The 16,976-nt window shown below is 50.4% G+C and overlaps 1 protein-coding gene across 1 annotated transcript in view; it reads right to left on the bottom strand.

Moving 5' to 3' along the window:
* The window catches only part of LOC127576405 (uncharacterized), a 159,621-nt gene that overhangs the window by 83,424 nt on the left and 59,221 nt on the right, over window positions 1-16,976 (bottom strand). The window contains exons 10-11 of the mRNA XM_052026915.1: window positions 15,708-16,022; window positions 14,380-14,694 (exon numbers count right to left, since the gene is read on the bottom strand). Coding sequence (XP_051882875.1) covers window positions 14,380-14,694; window positions 15,708-16,022 — 630 coding nt within the window. The remainder of the gene's footprint in view (window positions 1-14,379; window positions 14,695-15,707; window positions 16,023-16,976) is intronic.

The following is a 16,976-nucleotide window of genomic DNA, read 5'->3' as shown; positions in this document are numbered from 1 at the left end:
CGTTACACTTTACCCCATCCAGCCAGATATCCCCAGTGCCCTCTCCGTAGGAGGCATCTCTTGTCACTGACCGGGCCGTCCCACAGTTCAATGCCCTGCAGACCACGTCCGCCGCATTCGTGTCCCAGCTCCTGCCGCAGACCGTGCCCCAGGTGGAGTTATGATAGACCTCGACTCTCCCGGAGCACATGTTGTTCCCCTTCACCAGCCGGACGGGCACCGGGCCTGGAACAGAGTCAGGAAAGCTTTTGATTTTAAGGTTAGGACAATGAAGGACGTGGGAAATAAGGAGGGAGCAGGATTCAACATTTTCTGATATTCATGGGATTTGAGAAGGTGTGGAGCTGTGTTGGGAGTGGGGGAAATCACACTGGGGGTTGGGGGGGAGGGCAAGTGGGATCCGGCTGTGTGGGACATGCAACGTGAAATGGGTGAGAGGGGAGTCACAATTAGACAGGGCGGCATCTACACTGGTGTGAGGAGTGGTAGTCGAGTTCGGTTAGACTGTGAGGGACATTGACGAGTACACGGAGTGTTAGGTTAGAGGATCTGGGACACTAAAGGGAGCATGGAGTGGGGAGAGTTGGGTTGAAGAGTGTGGGAGAATAAAGGGTGTGGGAAATTAGGGAGAGCAGCCTTAGCCTGGGATGTACATTGAAGACAGAAGGAAGCTAGAGTGGGGATACAATACATGGGACATCGACGTGTGTGGAGACCGAGTGGAGACTGCGGCGTCGTGGCCTTTTGTGGTTGTCGTTGAGAAATCGGAAAGTTTTGTCACAAACACTGAACAATCTTTAGAACTTTAGTTTCAGGTTACAATCCCCGAACCCAGCATGGAAACCCATCCAAAAGGTGTAAGAGCCCCACCCACACTCACCTGTGCAGGAGACTCCAGCGTCCTCTCCGTGTGTGCAGTTGTTCACCCCCCATGGGCTGGCAGGGCACTGGTCCAGGACAGTCTCTGTCCCGTTACACTTTACCCCATCCACCCAGATGTCCCCTGTGCCCTCTCCGTAGGAGGCATCTCTTGTCACTGACTGGGCCGTCCCACAGTTCAATGCCCTGCAGACCACGTCCGCCGCATTCGTGTCCCAGCTCCTGCCGCAGACGGTGCCCCAGGTGGAGTTGTGATAGACCTCGACTCTCCCGGAGCACATGTTGTTCCCCTTCACCAGCCGGACCGGCACCGGGCCTGGAACAGAGGCAGGAAGGTGGTTACAATTAGGCTCAAGTTACCAAAAGGTACCGAGAGTGCTGGCAGAGAAGAATTAGTCTGTGCGACGTGAAATGGCGCTGGGAGTGCGGGGGGATTGGGGTTAGACTGGCTGGGATATTAATGGTCGAGGAAAAGAACACAGAACATAGAACAGTACAGCACAGGAACAGGCCCTTCGGCCCACCATGTCTCTGTCGACCGTGTTGCCAATCTAACTATTCCCACCTCACATGGTCTGTCTCCCTCTGTTCACTATCTGTTCACCTGTCTTTCTAAACGCCTCTTGAACATTGTTAGCGTATCTGCTTCCACTGCCTCCCCTGTAATGCTTTTCACCCACCTACCAGCCTCTGCGTAAGGAATCAAGCCTCATCAATCTCCTTTAAACTCTCCCACTTTCAGCAGCAACTCACGTCATCTGGTTTGTGATATTTACACCCTGATAAAATAATGCGATCATTAAGCCCCTTCAGAACTTTATATCCCATTGCCCCTCAGCCCCGATGAACTTCACACAACTTCTCTTGATTTCCTGGCTTCTCTACTCAATGCCCCCAAACAGTGATGGCAAACATGCCACATGCCTTCTTTAACACCCGATCCTCTTGCGTGATGGACTTGAGGTCCCTCTGGATCTCTCCTAAGGAAACAAGATGCCTTAGTATTCAGAGCTCCTTAGGATTGGTATTGGCATTGGTGTTGGATCTTCCCATATACTGAAAACTTTCATCTTACACCTTAAACTCTCAAAACCCATCACCTCTCACGTGTCCACTTTAAACTCCATCTCCAATCTCTCCACCCAAATGTCCGACTGATCTGTATCTTTTAACAACCGTCCCCAGTGTCCACAATTCTGCCAATCTTTGTTGCACAATGAAATGATTTCAAAGTAAGTACTCAAGAATAATCGGAAAACAAGTTTAAGGTTAAAGTCACTGATCCCAGTGTAGAAACCCACTCAACGAGGGGGTAACAGCCCCACCCACATTCACCTGTGCAGGAGACTCCAGCGTCCTCTCCGTGTGTGCAGTTGTTCACCCCCAATGGGCTGGCAGGGCACTGGTCCAGGGCAGGCTCTGTCCTGTTACACTTCACCCCATCCAGCCAGATGTCACCAGTGCCCTCTCCATAGGAAGCATTTGTTGTCACGGACCGGGCCGTCCCACAGTTCAATGCCCTGCAGACCACATCCGCCGCATTCGTGTCCCAGCTCCTGCCGCAGACGGTGCCCCAGGTGGAGTTGTGATAGACCTCGACTCTCCCGGAGCACATGTTGTTCCCCTTCACCAGCCGGACGGGCACCGGGCCTGCAACAGAGGCGGGAAAGTTATTGAGTTTAAGGTTAGGACAATGAAGGACGTGGGAAATAAGGAGAGAGCAGGATTCAACATTTTCCGATATGGATGGGATTTGAGAAGGTGTGGAGCTGTGTTGGGCGTGGGGGAAATCACACTGGGGGCTGGGAGGGGAGGGCAAGTGGGATCAGGCTGTGTGGGACGTGGAAGGTGAAATGGGTGAGAGGGGAGTCAGGATTAGACAGGGCGACATCCACACAGGTGTGAGGAGTGGAAATCGAGTTCGGTTAGACTGTGAGGGACATTGAAGTGTACACTGAGTGTTAGGTTAGACGATCTGGGACACTAAAGGGTGCATGCAGTGGGGAGAGTTGGGTTGAACAGTGGGGGAGAATAAAGGGTGTGGGAAATGAGGGAGAGCAGCCTTAGCCTGGGATGTAGATTGAAGGCAGAGGGAAGCTAGAGTGGGGATACAATACATGGGACGTCGACGTGTGTGGAGACCGAGTGGAGACTGGGGTGTTGTGGCCTTTAGTGGTTGTTGTTAAGAAGTCGGAAAGTTTTGCAACAAACACTGAACAATCTTTAGAATATGAGTTTCAGGTGACAATCCCCGAACCCAGCATGGAAACCCATCGACGAGGGGGTAAGAGCCCCACCCACAATCACCTGTACAGGAGACTCCAGCATCCTCTCCGTGTGTGCAGTTATTCACTCCCCATGGGCTGGCAGGGCACTGGTCGAGGGCAGTCTCTGTCCCGTGACACTTCACCCCATCCAGCCAGATGTACCCAGTGCCCTCTCCGTAGGAGGCATCTCTTGTCACTGACCGGGCCGTCCCACAGTTCAATGCCCTGCAGACCACATCCGCCGCATTCGTGTCCCAGCTCCTGCCGCAGACGGTGCCCCAGGTGGAGTTGTGATAGACCTCGACTCTCCCGGAGCACATGTTGTTCCCCTTCACCAGCCGGACGGGCACCGGGCCTGGAACGGGCAGGAATGTGGTGAAAATTAGGCTCAAGTTACCGACAGGTGCCGAGAGTCAAGGGAGAGAAGGATCAGACTGTGTGACGTGAAATGGTGCCAGGAGTGAGGGGGGAGTGGGGTTAGACTGGGTGGGACATTAATGGTCAAGGAAAAGAACACAGAACACAGGATAGTACAGCACAGGAACAGGCCCTTCGGCCCACCATGTCTGTGCCAACCGTGATGCCAATCTAACTCTTCCCACCTCACATGGTCTGTCTCCCTCTGTTCAATGTCTGCTCACTTGTCTTTCTCAATGCCTCTTGAACATTGTTAGCGTATCTGCTTCCACTGCCTCCCCTGTAATGCTTTTCACCCACCTAACAGCCTCTGCATAAAAAAATCATGCCTCATCAATCTCTTTTAAACTTCTACAGGCAACTTAAGCCGTCCGTTCTTTGATATTTACACCCTGAGAAAATAATGTGACCGTCAACCCTCTTCAGAATTTTATGTCCGATTGTCCCTCAGCCCCCGATGAACTTCAGACAACTTCTCTTGATCTCCTACCTTCTCTACTCAATGCCCCCAAACAGTGATGGCAAACATGCCACATGCCTTCTTTAACACCCGATCCTCTTGTGTTATGGACTTGAGGTCCCTCCGGATCTCTCCTAAGGAAACAAGATGTCTGAGTATTCAGAGCTCCTTAGGATTGGTATTGGCGTTGGGATTGCTGTTGGATCTTCCCATATACTGAAAATTTTTTGATCTTAACCCTTAATCTCTCCAAACCCAACACCTCACATTTGCCCAGATTAAACTCCATCTTCCATTTCTCCACCCAAATGTCCAACTGTTTTCACAACCTTCCCCAGTGTCCACAATTCTGCCAATCTTTGTTGTACCATGAAACAATTTCAAAGTAAGTATTCAACAATCATTGGAAAACAAGTTTGAGCTTAAAGTCACTGATGTCAGCCACACCCACACTCACCTGTGCAGGAGACTCCAGCGTCCTCTCCGTGTGTGCAGTTGTTCACCCCCCATGGGCTGGCAGGGCACTGGTCCAGGGCAGGCTCTGTCCCGTTACACTTTACCCCATCCAGCCAGATATCCCCAGTGCCCTCTCCGTAGGAGGCATCTCTTGTCACTGACCGGGCCGTCCCACAGTTCAATGCCCTGCAGACCACGTCCGCCGCATTCGTGTCCCAGCTCCTGCCGCAGACCGTGCCCCAGGTGGAGTTATGATAGACCTCGACTCTCCCGGAGCACATGTTGTTCCCCTTCACCAGCCGGACGGGCACCGGGCCTGGAACAGAGTCAGGAAAGCTTTTGATTTTAAGGTTAGGACAATGAAGGACGTGGGAAATAAGGAGGGAGCAGGATTCAACATTTTCTGATATTCATGGGATTTGAGAAGGTGTGGAGCTGTGTTGGGAGTGGGGGAAATCACACTGGGGGTTGGGGGGGAGGGCAAGTGGGATCCGGCTGTGTGGGACATGCAACGTGAAATGGGTGAGAGGGGAGTCACGATTAGACAGGGCGGCATCTACACTGGTGTGAGGAGTGGTAGTCGAGTTCGGTTAGACTGTGAGGGACATTGACGAGTACACGGTGTGTTAGGTTAGAGGATCTGGGACACTAAAGGGAGCATGGAGTGGGGAGAGTTGGGTTGAAGAGTGTGGGAGAATAAAGGGTGTGGGAAATTAGGGAGAGCAGCCTTAGCCTGGGATGTACATTGAAGACAGAAGGAAGCTAGAGTGGGGATACAATACATGGGACATCGACGTGTGTGGAGACCGAGTGGAGACTGCGGCGTCGTGGCCTTTTGTGGTTGTCGTTGAGAAATCGGAAAGTTTTGTCACAAACACTGAACAATCTTTAGAACTTTAGTTTCAGGTTACAATCCCCGAACCCAGCATGGAAACCCATCCAAAAGGTGTAAGAGCCCCACCCACACTCACCTGTGCAGGAGACTCCAGCGTCCTCTCCGTGTGTGCAGTTGTTCACCCCCCATGGGCTGGCAGGGCACTGGTCCAGGACAGTCTCTGTCCCGTTACACTTTACCCCATCCACCCAGATGTCCCCTGTGCCCTCTCCGTAGGAGGCATCTCTTGTCACTGACTGGGCCGTCCCACAGTTCAATGCCCTGCAGACCACGTCCGCCGCATTCGTGTCCCAGCTCCTGCCGCAGACGGTGCCCCAGGTGGAGTTGTGATAGACCTCGACTCTCCCGGAGCACATGTTGTTCCCCTTCACCAGCCGGACCGGCACCGGGCCTGGAACAGAGGCAGGAAGGTGGTTACAATTAGGCTCAAGTTACCAAAAGGTACCGAGAGTGCTGGCAGAGAAGAATTAGTCTGTGCGACGTGAAATGGCGCTGGGAGTGCGGGGGGATTGGGGTTAGACTGGCTGGGATATTAATGGTCGAGGAAAAGAACACAGAACATAGAACAGTACAGCACAGGAACAGGCCCTTCGGCCCACCATGTCTCTGTCGACCGTGTTGCCAATCTAACTATTCCCACCTCACATGGTCTGTCTCCCTCTGTTCACTATCTGTTCACCTGTCTTTCTAAACGCCTCTTGAACATTGTTAGCGTATCTGCTTCCACTGCCTCCCCTGTAATGCTTTTCACCCACCTACCAGCCTCTGCGTAAGGAATCAAGCCTCATCAATCTCCTTTAAACTCTCCCACTTTCAGCAGCAACTCACGTCATCTGGTTTGTGATATTTACACCCTGATAAAATAATGCGATCATTAAGCCCCTTCAGAACTTTATATCCCATTGCCCCTCAGCCCCGATGAACTTCACACAACTTCTCTTGATTTCCTGGCTTCTCTACTCAATGCCCCCAAACAGTGATGGCAAACATGCCACATGCCTTCTTTAACACCCGATCCTCTTGCGTGATGGACTTGAGGTCCCTCTGGATCTCTCCTAAGGAAACAAGATGCCTTAGTATTCAGAGCTCCTTAGGATTGGTATTGGCATTGGTGTTGGATCTTCCCATATACTGAAAACTTTCATCTTACACCTTAAACTCTCAAAACCCATCACCTCTCACGTGTCCACTTTAAACTCCATCTCCAATCTCTCCACCCAAATGTCCGACTGATCTGTATCTTTTAACAACCGTCCCCAGTGTCCACAATTCTGCCAATCTTTGTTGCACAATGAAATGATTTCAAAGTAAGTACTCAAGAATAATCGGAAAACAAGTTTAAGGTTAAAGTCACTGATCCCAGTGTAGAAACCCACTCAACGAGGGGGTAACAGCCCCACCCACATTCACCTGTGCAGGAGACTCCAGCGTCCTCTCCGTGTGTGCAGTTGTTCACCCCCAATGGGCTGGCAGGGCACTGGTCCAGGGCAGGCTCTGTCCTGTTACACTTCACCCCATCCAGCCAGATGTCACCAGTGCCCTCTCCATAGGAAGCATTTGTTGTCACGGACCGGGCCGTCCCACAGTTCAATGCCCTGCAGACCACATCCGCCGCATTCGTGTCCCAGCTCCTGCCGCAGACGGTGCCCCAGGTGGAGTTGTGATAGACCTCGACTCTCCCGGAGCACATGTTGTTCCCCTTCACCAGCCGGACGGGCACCGGGCCTGCAACAGAGGCGGGAAAGTTATTGAGTTTAAGGTTAGGACAATGAAGGACGTGGGAAATAAGGAGAGAGCAGGATTCAACATTTTCCGATATGGATGGGATTTGAGAAGGTGTGGAGCTGTGTTGGGCGTGGGGGAAATCACACTGGGGGCTGGGAGGGGAGGGCAAGTGGGATCAGGCTGTGTGGGACGTGGAAGGTGAAATGGGTGAGAGGGGAGTCAGGATTAGACAGGGCGACATCCACACAGGTGTGAGGAGTGGAAATCGAGTTCGGTTAGACTGTGAGGGACATTGAAGTGTACACTGAGTGTTAGGTTAGACGATCTGGGACACTAAAGGGTGCATGCAGTGGGGAGAGTTGGGTTGAACAGTGGGGGAGAATAAAGGGTGTGGGAAATGAGGGAGAGCAGCCTTAGCCTGGGATGTAGATTGAAGGCAGAGGGAAGCTAGAGTGGGGATACAATACATGGGACGTCGACGTGTGTGGAGACCGAGTGGAGACTGGGGTGTTGTGGCCTTTAGTGGTTGTTGTTAAGAAGTCGGAAAGTTTTGCAACAAACACTGAACAATCTTTAGAATATGAGTTTCAGGTGACAATCCCCGAACCCAGCATGGAAACCCATCGACGAGGGGGTAAGAGCCCCACCCACAATCACCTGTACAGGAGACTCCAGCATCCTCTCCGTGTGTGCAGTTATTCACCCCCCATGGGCTGGCAGGGCACTGGTCGAGGGCAGTCTCTGTCCCGTGACACTTCACCCCATCCAGCCAGATGTACCCAGTGCCCTCTCCGTAGGAGGCATCTCTTGTCACTGACCGGGCCGTCCCACAGTTCAATGCCCTGCAGACCACATCCGCCGCATTCGTGTCCCAGCTCCTGCCGCAGACGGTGCCCCAGGTGGAGTTGTGATAGACCTCGACTCTCCCGGAGCACATGTTGTTCCCCTTCACCAGCCGGACGGGCACCGGGCCTGGAACGGGCAGGAATGTGGTGAAAATTAGGCTCAAGTTACCGACAGGTGCCGAGAGTCAAGGGAGAGAAGGATTAGACTGTGTGACGTGAAATGGTGCCAGGAGTGAGGGGGGAGTGGGGTTAGACTGGGTGGGACATTAATGGTCAAGGAAAAGAACACAGAACACAGGATAGTACAGCACAGGAACAGGCCCTTCGGCCCACCATGTCTCTGCCAACTGTGATGCCAATCTAACTATTCCCACCTCACATGGTCTGTCTCCCTCTGTTCAATGTCTGTTCACTTGTCTTTCTCAATGCCTCTTGAACATTGTTAGCGTATCTGCTTCCACTGCCTCCCCTGTAATGCTTTTCACCCACCTACCAACCTCTGCATCAAAAAATCATGCCTCATTAATCTCTTTTAAACTTCTACAGGCAACTTAAGCCGTCCGTTCTTTGATATTTACACCCTGAGAAAATAATGTGACCGTCAACCCTCTTCAGAATTTTATGTCCGATTGTCCCTCAGCCCCCGATGAACTTCAGACAACTTCTCTTGATTTCCTACCTTCTCTACTCAATGCCCCCAAACAGTGATGGCAAACATGCCACATGCCTTCTTTAACACCCGATCCTCTTGTGTTATGGACTTGAGGTCCCTCCGGATCTCTCCTAAGGAAACAAGATGCCTGAGTATTCAGAGCTCCTTAGGATTGGTATTGGCATTGGGATTGCTGTTGGATCTTCCCATATACTGAAAATTTTTTGATCTTAACCCTTAATCTCTCCAAACCCAACACCTCACATTTGCCCAGATTAAACTCCATCTTCCATTTCTCCACCCAAATGTCCAACTGTTTTCACAACCTTCCCCAGTGTCCACAATTCTGCCAATCTTTGTTGTACCATGAAACAATTTCAAAGTAAGTATTCAACAGTCATTGGAAAACAAGTTTGAGCTTAAAGTCACTGATGCCAGTGCAGACACCCACCCACCCGAGGGGGTGTCAGCCCCACCCACACTCACCTGTGCAGGAGACTCCAGCGTCCTCTCCGTGTGTGCAGTTGTTCACCCCCCATGGGCTGGCAGGGCACTGGTCCAGGGCAGGCTCTGTCCCGTTACACTTTACCCCATCCAGCCAGATATCCCCAGTGCCCTCTCCGTAGGAGGCATCTCTTGTCACTGACCGGGCCGTCCCACAGTTCAATGCCCTGCAGACCACGTCCGCCGCATTCGTGTCCCAGCTCCTGCCACAGACGGTGCCCCAGGTGGAGTTGTGATAGACCTCGACTCTCCCGGAGCACATGTTGTTCCCCTTCACCAGCCGGACCGGCACCGGGCCTGGAACAGTGGCGGGAACGTCAGTGAGTTTAAGGTCAGGATAATGAAGGACGTGGGAAATAAGGAGGGAGCAGGATTCCACATTTTGTGATATTCATCGGATCTGGGAAGGTGTGGAGATGTGTTGGGGTGGGGGGGGGGTGCGGAATCCCATGGGGGACAGGTAGAGGAGGGCCAGTGGGATTAGGTTGCGTAGGACATGAAAGGTGAAATGTGGGAGAGGGACGGCAGGATTTGACATGGCGGATTCTTGAAGGGTGTGGGGAGTGTGTGTCGAGTTTGGTTGGACTGTGTGGGACATTGAAGGGTGGAGGGAGTGAGGACAGTTTGGTTGGACTGTGTGTGTCATGAAAGTGTGTACGGAGTGTTGAGCTTGTCTTTCTGGGACACGAAAGGGTGCAGGCAATGGGGAGAGTTGGGTTGAACAGTGTCGGACACAAAAGGGTGCCGGGAAAGAGGGAAATCAGCCTTAGAGTGGGATGTACATTGAAGGCAGAGGCAAGGTGGAGTTGGGTTGGAATGCACGGGGTGTGTTCGTGTGTGGAGAACGAGTGGAGACTGGGGTGTCGTGGCCTTCAGTGGTTGTCGTTTAGAATTTGGGAATTTTTGTAACAAACACGTAACAAATTTTGGAACCTCGATATAGAAACACAGAAAAACTACAGCACAATTCAGGACATTCGACCCACAAAGCTGTGCCGAACACGTCGCTACCCTAGATTTTACTACGCTTACACATAGCCCTCTATTTCACTCAGCTCCACGTACCTATCTAACAGTCTCTTGAAAGACCCTATCGTATCTGCCTCCGCCACCGTTTCCGGCAGCCCATTCCACGCACTCACCACTCTCTGAGTAAAAAACTTACCCCTGACACCTCCTCTATATCTACTCCCCAGCACCTTAAACCTACGTCCTCTTGTGGCCACCATTTCAGCTCTGGGGAAAAGCCGCTGACTATCTGCCCAAGCAATACCTCTCATATGACATCGTTGCAATCACTGAGTCGTGGCTTCATGATGGATGTGATTGGGAACTGAATGTCAAGGGGTATACAGTATATAGGAAGGATAGGAGGGTAGGCGGAGGGGGAGGTGTGGCCATGATGGTTAGTAGCGATATAAAATCAATAGAAAGGAAGGACATTGGGTCAGAGGAGGTGGAATCCTTATGGGTGGAGCTGAGAAATAGCAAGGGTAAAAGAACAATAATAGCAGTCATATATAGGCCCCCGAACAGCAGTCAGGAAGTGGACCATAAGTTGCAGATTGAGATAGAAAAAGCATGTCAGAGTGACAATGTGAAGATAATTATGGGGGATTTTAACATGAAGGTGGACTGGGAAATGCAGCAAGGTGGTAGTACTCAGGAGAGTGAGTTTGTGGAATGTCTAAGGGATGTTTTTCTGGAGCAACTTATTGAGGAGCCCACCAGGGGATCGGCTGTTTTGGATTGGGTGCTGTGTAGTGAGCCCGAGGTGATTAGGGAACTAAAGGTAAAGGAACCACTGGGAACAAGTGATCACAATATGATTGAGTTTAGTTTCAAGTTTGAGAAGGAGAAGCTGATAACTGGTGTATCGATATTTCAGTGGAATAAGGGAAATTACAAAGGTATGAGAGATGAGTTGGCCCAAATTGATTGGAGGAGTAAGTTAGCTGAAGGGACGGCAGAGGAAAAATGGAAGAAATTTCTACAGGAAATAAGGACAATGCAGGACAGATATATTCCAAGAAAAAAGAAGGTTTTGAATGGAAAAAAGGCACAGATGTGGATAACGAGGGAGGTGAAGGATAAAATAAAAGCAAAAGGGGCGGCGTACAAAGTAGCAAAAATTAGTGGGAAAACAGAAGATTGGAACGATTTTAAAAATCTGCAGAGAGAAACTAAGAAGGTCATTAGGAAAGCAAAGATGAGTTACGAAAGGAAGCTGGCGGACAACATTCGGAAGGATTCTAAGAGTTTTTTTAAATACATAAGGAATAAAAGAGAGACACGGGTTGACATAGGACCAATTGATAACGGTGCAGGAGGTATTATAATGGATGATAGTGAGATGGCAAGGGAATTGAATGAATATTTTGCATCGGTCTTCACCGTGGAGGACATAAGCAATGTGCCCATTAGTCAGGAGTCTCACGAATTGGAGCTGAGTTCAATTGAGATTAATAGGGAGAAGGTGCTTGGAAAACTAAAGGGGCTTAAGGCTGATAAGTCTCCCGGACCGGATGAGGTGCATCCCCGGGTTCTGAAGGAGGTGGCTGTGGAGATAGCGGAGGCATTGGCGATTATTTTTCAGGAATCGATGGATTCTGGCATGGTTCCGGAGGACTGGAGGGTAGCGAATGTAGTTCCGTTGTATAAGAAAGGTGGGAGGCAGCACAAAGGCAATTACAGACCTATTAGTCTGACGTCAGTGGTGGGAAAATTATTGGAGTCTATCCTCAAGGAGGAGGTTACGGAATACCTAGAGGCGCAAGGCAAGATAGGACCTAGTCAACATGGTTTTGTGAAGGGGAGGTCCTGTCTGACCAACCTATTGGAGTTTTTTGAAGAAATCACAGGTAGGGTGGATAAGGGAGAGGCGGTAGATGTTGTGTATTTAGACTTTCAAAAGGCCTTCGATAAGGTGCCTCACAAGAGACTGATTAATAAGATGAGAGGTCATGGAATTATGGGCAGGGTAGCAAAATGGGTGGAGAATTGGCTGGTTGGCAGGAAGCAAAGGGTGGAAATAAAAGGATCTCGTTCTGGTTGGTTACCGGTTACTAGTGGTGTGCCGCAAGGGTCGGTGTTGGGGCCTCTCCTTTTCACCTTGTACATCAATGATTTGGATGATGGAATAAATGGTTGTGTGGCTAAGTTTGCGGATGACACCAAGATAAGTGGAGGAGTAGGGAGCATAGAGGAAATAGAAAGAATGCAGAGGGACCTAGACAGTTTAGGAGAATGGGCAAGGAAATGGCAGATGAGATTCAATGTTGAGAAATGTGCAGTTGTACACTTTGGAAGTAGAAATAAGCGGGTAGATTATTATCTAGAAGGAGAGAAGATTGATAGTGCGGTAGTACAAAGGGACTTGGGGGTACTCGTACAAGATACCTTAAAAGTTAACCACCAGGTTGGATCGGTGGTTAAGAAAGCGAATGCTATGTTGGCATTCATCTCGAGAGGTATAGTGTATAAAAGTAAGGACGTGTTGATGAGGCTCTACGCGGCGCTAGTGAGGCCTCATTTGGAATACTGTGCGCAGTTTTGGGCCCCGCATCTTAGGAAGGATGTGCTGACGTTGGAGAGGGTTCAGAGGAGATTTACGAGAATGATTCCAGGAATGAAAGGGCTTAAGTATGATGAGCGTTTGTCGGCTCTTGGACTGTACTCGCTGGAGTACAGAAGGATGAGAGGGGACCTCGTAGCGACATTTAAAAAGTTGACAGGTAAGGATAGAGTAGATGTGGCTAGGCTGTTTCCCTTGGTGGGCGTGTCCAGGACCAGAGGGCACAATCTTAGAATCAGAGGGTACAGTTTCAAGACAGAGATGAGGAGAAGTTTCTTTACCCAGAGGGTGGTGAAATTGTGGAACTCCTTGCCACGCACAGCAGTGGAGGCCAGATCAGTGGGGGTATTCAACGAGGAGATAGACAGATATCTAAATAGTCAGGGTATCAAGGGATATGGGGTTAAGGCTGGCAAATGGGATTAGAATAGTTTTTTTTTCTCTCTCTTTTTTCCAACCCCATTTCTTTTTCCCTTTTCCTTGGAGCAGACTCGATGGGCCGAATGGCCTGCTTCTGCTCCATTATCTTGTGATCTTGTGATCTTGTGATCATCTTATACACCTCTATCAGGTCCCCCCTCATCCTCCATCTCTCCAAGGAGAAAAGGCCGAGTTCCCTCAGCCTGCTTTCATTCCGCATTCCAGGCAGCATCCTTGTAAATTTCCTCTGCACCCTCTCTATGGCTTCCACATCTTTCCTGTAGTGAGGCGACCAGAACTGAGCACAATAGTCCAAGTGGGATCTGACCAGGGACCTATATAGCAGCAACAATACCTCGCGGCTCCTAAATTCAATTTCCCGATTGATGAAGGACAAGACACCATATGTCTTCTTAACCACAGAGTCAACCTGCGCAGCCGCTTTGAGGCTCCTATGGACTCGGACCCCAAGATCCCTCTGATCCTCCACACTGCCAAGAGTCCTACCGTTAATATTATATTCCGCCAACATACTTGACCTACCACAATGAACCTCTTCACACTTATCTGGGTTGAACTGCATCTGCCACTTCTCAGCCCAAATCTGCATCCGATCTATGTCCCTCTGTAACCTCTGACAGCCCTCCAAACTATCTGCAACACCCCCAACCTCCCTGTCATCTGCAAACTTACTAACCCACCCCTCCACTTCCTCATCCAGGTCGTTTATAAAAATCACAAACAGTAAGGGTCCCAGTACAGATCCCTGAGGTACACCACTGGTCACCGACCTCCACTCAGAATAAGACCCTTCAACAACCACTCTATGCCTTCTGTGGGCCAGCCAGTTCTGGATCCACACCGCAACGTCCCCTTGCATCCTATGTCTCCTCACCTTCTCCATAAGCCTTGCATGGGGTACCTTATCAAACTCCCTGCTGAAATCCACATACACTACATCTACTGCTCTCCCTTCATCGATGTGCTTACTCACATCCTCAAAAAATTCAATCAGGCTCGTAAGGCAGCACCTGCCCTTGACAAAGCCATGCTGGCTATTCCTAATCATATTATACCTCTCCAAATGTTCATAAATCCTGCCACTAAGGATCTTCACCGTCAGCTTACCAACGACTGAGGTAAGACTCACCGGTCTATAATGCCCTGGGCTATCCCTTTCTTGAAAAACGGAACAACATCAGCAACCCATGTTTCAGGTTGCAATCCCTGACTGCAGTGGGGAACCCCACCCACCCGACGGGGTGACGGCCCCACCCACACTCACCTGTGCAGGAGACTCCAGCGTCCTCTCCGTGTGTGCAGCTGTTCACCCCCCATGGGCTGGCAGGGCACTGGTCCAGGGCAGGCTCTGTCCCGTTACATTTCACCCCATCCAGCCAGATGTCCCCAGTGCCCTCCCCGAAGGAGGCATCTCTTGTCACCGACTGGGCCGTCCCACAGTTCAACGCCCTGCAGACCACGTCCGCGTCATTCGTGTCCCAGCTCCTGCCGCAGACGGTGCCCCAGGTGGAGTTGTGATACACCTCGACTCTCCCGGAGCACATGTTGTGCCCCTTCACCAGCCGGACGGGCACCGGGCCTGGAACGGGCAGGAATGTGGTGAAAATTAGGCTCAAGTTACCGAAAGGTGCCGGTACTGCTGGGACAGAAGGATTAGACTGTGTAACGTGAAATGGTGCCGGAAGTGAGGGGGAAATTATGTTAGATTGGGTTCGATATTAATGGTCGAGGAAAGGAACACAGAACAGTACAGCACAGGAACAGGCCCTTCGGCCCACCATGTCTCTGCCAACCGTGATGCCAATCTAACTATTCCCACCTCACATGGTCTGTCTCCCTCTGTTCAATGTCTGCTCACTTGTCTTTCTCAATGCCTCTTGAACATTGTTAGCGTATCTGCTTCCACTGCCTCCCCTGTAATGCTTTTCACCCACCTAACAGCCTCTGCATAAGAAAATCATGACTCATTAAACTCTTTTAAACTTCTACAGGCAACTTAAGCCGTCCGTTCTTTGATATTTACACCCTGAGAAAATAATGTGGCTGTCAACCCTCTTCAGAATTTTATGTCCGATTGTCCCTCAGCCCCCGAGGAACTTCAGACAACTTCTCTTGACTTCCTGGCTTCTCTACTCAATGCCCCCAAACAGTGATGGCAAACATGCCACATGCCTTCTTTAACACCCGATCCTCTTGTGTTATGGACTTGAGGTCCTTCTGGATTTCTCCTAAGGAAACAAGATGCCTTAGTATTCAGAGCTCCTTAGGACTGGTCTTGGCATTGGGATTGGTTTTGGATCTTCCCATTTACTGAAAATTTTTTGATCTTGTACGTTAAACTCTCAAAGCCCAACAACTCACATTTGCCCAGATTAAACTCCATCTCCCATTTCTCCACCCAAATTTCCGACTGATCTGTATCTTTTCACAACCTTCTCCAGTGTCCACAATTCTGCCAATCTTTGTTGTACCATGAAACAATTTCAAACCAAGTATTCAACAATCATTGGAAAACAATTTTAAGGTTACAGTCACTGATGCCAGTGCAGAAACACACCCACCCGAGGGGGTAACAGCCCCACCCACATTCACCTGTGCAGGAGGCTCCAGCATCCTCTCCGTGTGTGCAGTTATTCACCCCCCATGGGCTGGCAGGGCACTGGTCCAGGGCAGTCTCTGTCCCGTTACACTTCAACCCATCCACCCAGATGTCCCCTGTGCCCTCTCCGTAGGAGGCATCTCTTGTCACTGACCGGGCCGTCCCACAGTTCAATGCCCTGCAGACCACGTCCGCCGCATTCGTGTCCCAGTTCCTGCCACAGACGGTGCCCCAGGCGGAGTTGTGATAGACCTCGACTCTCCCGGAGCACATGTTGTTCCCCTTCACCAGCCGGACCGACACCGGGCCTGGAACAGAGGCAGGAAGGTGGTTACAATTAGGCTCAAGTTACCAAAAGGTACCGAGAGTGCTGGCAGAGAAGAATCAGTCTGTGCGACGTGAAATGGCGCTGGCAGTGCGGGGGGATTGGGGTTAGACTGGCTGGGATATTAATGGTCGAGGAAAAGAACACAGAACATAGAACAGTACAGCACAGGAACAGGCCCTTCGGCCCACCATGTCTCTGTCGACCGTGTTGCCAATCTAACTATTCCCACCTCACATGGTCTGTCTCCCTCTGTTCACTATCTGTTCACCTGTCTTTCTAAACGCCTCTTGAACATTGTTAGCGTATCTGCTTCCACTGCCTCCCCTGTAATGCTTTTCACCCACCTACCAGCCTCTGCGTAAGGAATCAAGCCTCATCAATCTCCTTTAAACTCTCCCACTTTCAGCAGCAACTCACGTCATCTGGTTTGTGATATTTACACCCTGATAAAATAATGCGATCATTAAGCCCCTTCAGAACTTTATATCCCATTGCCCCTCAGCCCCGATGAACTTCACACAACTTCTCTTGATTTCCTGGCTTCTCTACTCACTGACCCCAAACAGTGATGGCAAACATGCCACATGCCTTCTTTAACACCCGATCCTCTTGCGTTATGGACTTGAGGTCCCTTTGGATCTCTCCTAAGGAAACAAGATGCCTTAGTGTTCAGAGCACCTTAGGATTGGTATTGGCATTGGTGTTGGATCTTCCCATATACTGAAAACTTTCATCTTACACCTTAAACTCTCAAAACCCATCACCTCTCACGTGTCCACTTTAAACTCCATCTCCAATCTCTCCACCCAAATGTCCGACTGATCTGTATCTTTTAACAACCGTCCCCAGTGTCCACAATTCTGCCAATCTTTGTTGCACAATGAAATGATTTCAAAGCAAGTACTCAAGAATAATCGGAAAACAAGTTTAAGGT

The sequence above is a fragment of the Pristis pectinata genome, chromosome 12, assembly GCF_009764475.1.
Source record: "Pristis pectinata isolate sPriPec2 chromosome 12, sPriPec2.1.pri, whole genome shotgun sequence".
NCBI lineage: Eukaryota > Metazoa > Chordata > Chondrichthyes > Rhinopristiformes > Pristidae > Pristis > Pristis pectinata.
Note: the sequence above shows the minus strand (reverse complement) of the source record. Positions and strands in the feature narration are given on the sequence as shown.